Source organism: Rhagoletis zephyria, unplaced genomic scaffold (genome assembly GCF_001687245.7).
Source record: "Rhagoletis zephyria isolate East Lansing unplaced genomic scaffold, Rhagoletis_zephyria_1.1 Rzeph_scaffold_15846, whole genome shotgun sequence".
Taxonomy (NCBI): domain Eukaryota; kingdom Metazoa; phylum Arthropoda; class Insecta; order Diptera; family Tephritidae; genus Rhagoletis; species Rhagoletis zephyria.
This window is the reverse complement of record NW_016172912.1, coordinates 7,907-12,502: the sequence shown is the minus strand read 5'-3', so window position 1 is coordinate 12,502 and position 4,596 is coordinate 7,907. Positions and strand designations below refer to the sequence as shown.

Below are 4,596 nucleotides of genomic sequence, written 5' to 3'. Positions count from 1 at the left end.
GAAAATTTGCCTTTCATTGAATATAAATAAGAAAAAATAAAACAAGTACATTAATCCTTAATTTCTCTTGCTAGCTAGCGATATTTATGATGTCAAACTACTGGTCAGTCGTCTCTTGAAGAATTGGATTTTTTTTTGTTTTTAATAAATGTACCTATAGTTATATATGTATAATTATTATCATTCCTTTGAAATGCATTCAAATTCGCATCAATTTAAAAATAAATCTGATTGTTTGTATTTTTTTTTAGTTTTCTGGAATTTTGTGGGAAAATTATTCTTAGTGTAAGGGAACAGACCTTAATTTTTTATTTTTTGGTCAAACGAGTTTTTGAAGTAAATCAAAGCAAATTAAAGTAAGTAAGGCGTGCAAAGCAAGCCTGCATTGGGCCAGCGCCTTTAGTTTTGCAGAAATCAAATATTCCCTTTCATATTTAAAGCTACTCAAAGCAAAGGAGCAAACGTGTGAGATTTTTCATTTGCAGGGGCATGTTGTTTAGTCACTCTACTCTACAAAAGCAACTACATTCGGTGCCAGTATTTTGAAATACAAATATCTATGTGTCTTCTGAAAACTTTCTACTTGATTCTCCTCTGCGCAGCTTTACAACCCCTCAAAGCGCTCCTTTACACCCATATTGTTAATAAAACTGTAGAGCGTAAATGAAAATTTAGCGATCTGCAAGAGAAGTTCATAAGTGACGTCTGTAATGGAAAGACCCTTCCTCTATGCCACTCCTACCCACCCTGACAAAAGTGGTCAAATTGATAGGAATTAGCTTCCCAGCCAGCAGCTCCATAGGTTTCTGGGTGTGTTGTGTGAAGATCACCAACATTTTGCGAAAATCCTCATTTTGATCTACCCAGCGGCCATGAAAAATGGTATTAGCCAGACTATTACTATCGTCCAGCAGGCTTTGGCCATAATAGCACAGAGGGTAGACCTCCATGAGCAAGGCAACAACATAACACAAGTGGCCGATGCGTGCAGAGTTGTCCACCGCAAAGATCATTATATTGAGTAAAGTGCAACCAACCATCAGCGAAGTGGTCATGAACTGTAGAAAATAGGTGGTGGAGATAATCGGATGCACGATATCGAACAGCCTGTAAGAAGAAGAGGCGCCCATTAGAACTCTATTCTATGAAAGTAAGCCAACCACTTCCACTCACTTCAGCAGCGATTTGTGATCCCTTATGCACATCTTAAGGTCTTCATAGTTCTCTTCCCGAGAGCGTTCTGGATTAGAGCCGAGTTTCTGTAAGCGCATGAGCAGCGTCTTCATGTGCGCCCGAATTATACAAACATAAATCGGAGCATACGAGTCGGTTATAGCCTCCTCGGCACACAATCCATCCATGAGTATAAATTCCCAGAGCGCAGCCCATACGAATTGCCATTTTGATTTGCGCCAATCCACTACCGGATTGTAAATATCGTAGGGCGGCCGTCCTTTCAGCGTTGCGCCCAAAAAAGTGCTTGTCGAATAGATTAAATTGCAAATTAAAATATAAACCAGTAAACGATTGCCCTGGCGTACGACTTTGCGTAATACTTCGATCTCGTCCTCATCCTTACAGCGCGCGTCCAACTCAGACATTATAGCTTCACCAGCGCGCAATTTAGGCAGCTTGAATGCCATTACACATAGTTTGATGGCGCCGACGAATGATGCAATGCTTACCTGTACCGAAGTCAGCAAGTTGCCGATCTTGATAGTCGAGTAGTCCAGCTTGAAATAGGATAGCACGAAAGCGGCGGGTAGGTAGAAGGTTATGAGTCCGAGGGGAAGAAGCGCATAAAGGCAATAGAGGAATTTATATTTTTCTGGCATTAGTACACCAAGTGCCATAAAGGAGCGAAAGAGATACGTGAGCCCATCCTTCGAATGGATGTCGTGTACGGCACCGTAAGGACGCACTTCATGTTCTTCTTGCGCCGAAGATTCTCTTTTGCTGACAGGAGTGCGCGTAGCCCTCTCGAATTGAAGGCGTATCAGTTGGGCGTTGCTTAGAACTGGCTCGGCAGGTGGTTGCACCTCGGCAACAATGACCTTTTCGGGGCGAAGGCCTTGAAAAACCAGCTTCCTTAGCTGGCGAGGTAAAAAGTTGGCCATGTTGACTAAATCCTGTAAATAGCAAACTAAAGTTAAGAAAATACTGAATTTATCAGATAACCTAGTGCCCAATATTAATTTTAAGATCCCGCCCTACTGGAAAGAAACCATTTAATCGAAGTTTGGCCCACAATTTTTATTGTTTAGAATTAAGAAGATTTTCATGAAGAGACTACTGCTGCTTGCCATTATTCCAGCCCCATTCGCTCCCTAATGCCCATTTTCTTGATCAGCGTATACAATGAGAATGAGAATTTCGCAATCTGTGTAGGGACAGGGTTTTAATTATTCATACATATCAAACCTCAACATTCTCGCATACTCACACTCAGAAAGCTGCCCAATGTTATGGGAAATATCTTGCCGGCATTAAGTTCCATTACGTGCTGAGTGCGCTGCATGAAGAAAACCATCATTTTCCTAAAACGCACGTCCTGTTCTATCCAATTTGCGTGAAAGATCTGCTGCGATAGGCGTTCGCTATCGTCCATGAGACACTGCGCGTAGTAGCAAAGCGGAAAGATCTCTACCACCACGGCCAGTATATAGAAACAGGAGGCGATTTGTGTTGAGAACTGATCGGCGAAAACGAAGATATTGATAAGCGTAGCGCTGAGTATGGTGGCGGTTATCATAAATTGGATGAAGATCGTCACAGAAATTATAGGCGCAATGATGTTGTAGAGTCTGCAAAGGCGGGAGGTTACGAATGCATCCAGGGTGGCAAACAAACTTACCCCAGTAGATTCTTGTGATCCACAATGCAAAGTTTCAGTTCTTCCAAATTCTGCTCCGCATTCAGTTCTGCATTCGTGGCCAACTTCCTTAAGCGTATCAATAAAATGTTCATATGCGTGCGTAGTATACACACATAGATGACCGCATAAGAGTCGTCTACCACTTGCTGAAAGCAAGCCACGTCCATGAGTGCGAACTCAATCAGCGACGCTACTATGAACTCTAGTTTCGATTTGCGCCAATCGAGGAACGGATTGTACAACGCATAGGGTGGACGGCCAAAGAACACCGAGCCGAGGAAAGTGCTGGTCGCATAGCTCCAGTAGGACATGGCAAAGAGCACCACGAAACGATTACCCTGACGCACAATCTTACGCAACTCGCAAATTTCATCCTCATCGCGGCAACGCGCATCCAAGCGATCCATAAACGCATTAGCGGTACGCAACTTTGGCAGCAGAAAAGCCATCACAACAATTTTCACCGAACAACCAATCACATTGATGGCGACCTGAATGGAGGTGAGCAGGCTGCTGGGTTCCAAGTCTGCGGCAGACATGGTGGCATAGCTGAAGACGAAGGACAGTGGCAGCCAAATGGTGACCAGCACATGTGGAATGAGCGCATAGAGCGCGTAGAGCCACTTACGGCGGGCGGGCATGTAGATGCCGAGCACGCGAAAGCCGCTGAAGAGATAGTTCAGTGCATGCACGGTGCGTACCGAAGGCGTTGCTTGGACGTTTGACGCGGCTGTTGAAAATGCAGCGGCGATGAAGGAAATTTGAGTAGAACGCTTCTATATGATTTCTTACCTGAACGGACGCCTCCAACATTGTCGTACCGCAACTGGCGGCTGTTGCACGGAGCTTCGGACATTGGTGCGACCACGATGAAGATTTTTTAATTAAGACTGTAAATGCTGCCACACGCGTTTGCATTTTTATAGACGAAATTCGCGAGTGGTTGTGGTTGAGCTTGCGAAGGGAATTGTTAGCACTTTTGAAAGTTCATGAGGTCAAGTAAAAAAGTTTGGGGTTGTGGCAAAGAAACAAGAGACCAATGCACCGAAAGAAATAGTCGCGCTTGGTGCCCCATGCAGAATTTCTCTTTAAAATGTTAACTTTCTTTATGGTTTACGGCAGCTCAAAAATACTTATCGTATTCACGATTTAGCGGAATATATACGTACATATATACATATGTTTTTTTCTAATCATCAATTCAACTTTTTCAGTGTAGAATTCTTAGCACTTTGACAATAAATTAAAAATTAATTTTTGCTGTGACGAGAAACTTTCTTATGCCAAGTTTCTTTTTATTAATAGCCACAACTTTGAACACACGTGAATTTGAATTTGAAGTGGTGTGAATGCAAAGTTTTGACCATGCAATCAAAGCGTTTTATTTGGCCCTTAAGAGCTTAATTTTAGTTGATACTTACTTACCGTTATACCGCTTAACTGTTGTTATGCTCTAATTGGTCTGCCAAATACCAGTCAATAACTCGAATGGTCGCACCTACGTTTGGCTTTTTATTATGTTATTACTTTCACATTAATTATTCCACGCATTTCATAATAATTTAGTCATAACTGTGAAAACAAAAACCTCATGAATACTCATATTACATTCATTATAATTTTTTATTTGCTTGCGACTGAGTGTGTTTATAAAGGGTGCATCAACAGAGATGGGCAATTAATTAGAGCATTTAATTGTCCGTTCATGCAGTTTTTTTTTT

The 4,596-nt window shown here is 42.2% G+C and overlaps 2 protein-coding genes across 2 annotated transcripts; both read right to left on the bottom strand.

The window, feature by feature from the left end:
* Positions 1–399: 399 nt before the first annotated feature.
* On the bottom strand, positions 400–2,117 carry LOC108379201 (odorant receptor 7a-like). The gene is made up of 3 exons (XM_017635525.1): positions 1,174–2,117; positions 747–1,107; positions 400–679 (listed from the first exon to the last, which is right to left on the bottom strand). Exons 1-3 carry the CDS (start codon positions 2,115–2,117, stop codon positions 605–607), a joined length of 1,380 nt encoding a protein of 459 aa, XP_017491014.1. The 3' UTR covers positions 400–604.
* A 110-nt stretch (positions 2,118–2,227) lies between these two features.
* On the bottom strand, positions 2,228–3,731 carry LOC108379200 (odorant receptor 7a-like). The gene is made up of 4 exons (XM_017635524.1): positions 3,668–3,731; positions 2,855–3,605; positions 2,444–2,804; positions 2,228–2,380 (listed from the first exon to the last, which is right to left on the bottom strand). The coding sequence occupies exons 1-4, from the start codon at positions 3,729–3,731 to the stop codon at positions 2,306–2,308; spliced, it is 1,251 nt and encodes a 416-aa protein (XP_017491013.1). The 3' UTR covers positions 2,228–2,305.
* Positions 3,732–4,596: the final 865 nt, after the last annotated feature.

What these genes read in the sequence shown, in the direction of transcription:
- LOC108379201 (XM_017635525.1), bottom strand. Translation starts at nt 2,117, where the DNA reads ATGGCCAACTTTTTACCTCGCCAGCTAAGGAAGCTGGTTTTTCAAGGC. An exon ending in GATCACAAATCGCTGCTGAA is followed by an intron (nt 1,108 to 1,173) that starts GTGAGTGGAAGT and finishes TTCTTCTTACAG; the next exon opens with GCTGTTCGATATCGTGCATC. An exon ending in ATTTGACCACTTTTGTCAGG is followed by an intron (nt 680 to 746) that starts GTGGGTAGGAGT and finishes CTTCTCTTGCAG; the next exon opens with ATCGCTAAATTTTCATTTAC.
- LOC108379200 (XM_017635524.1), bottom strand. Translation starts at nt 3,731, where the DNA reads ATGTCCGAAGCTCCGTGCAACAGCCGCCAGTTGCGGTACGACAATGTT. An exon ending in TGTTGGAGGCGTCCGTTCAG is followed by an intron (nt 3,606 to 3,667) that starts GTAAGAAATCAT and finishes CATTTTCAACAG; the next exon opens with CCGCGTCAAACGTCCAAGCA. An exon ending in GATCACAAGAATCTACTGGG is followed by an intron (nt 2,805 to 2,854) that starts GTAAGTTTGTTT and finishes CCGCCTTTGCAG; the next exon opens with ACTCTACAACATCATTGCGC.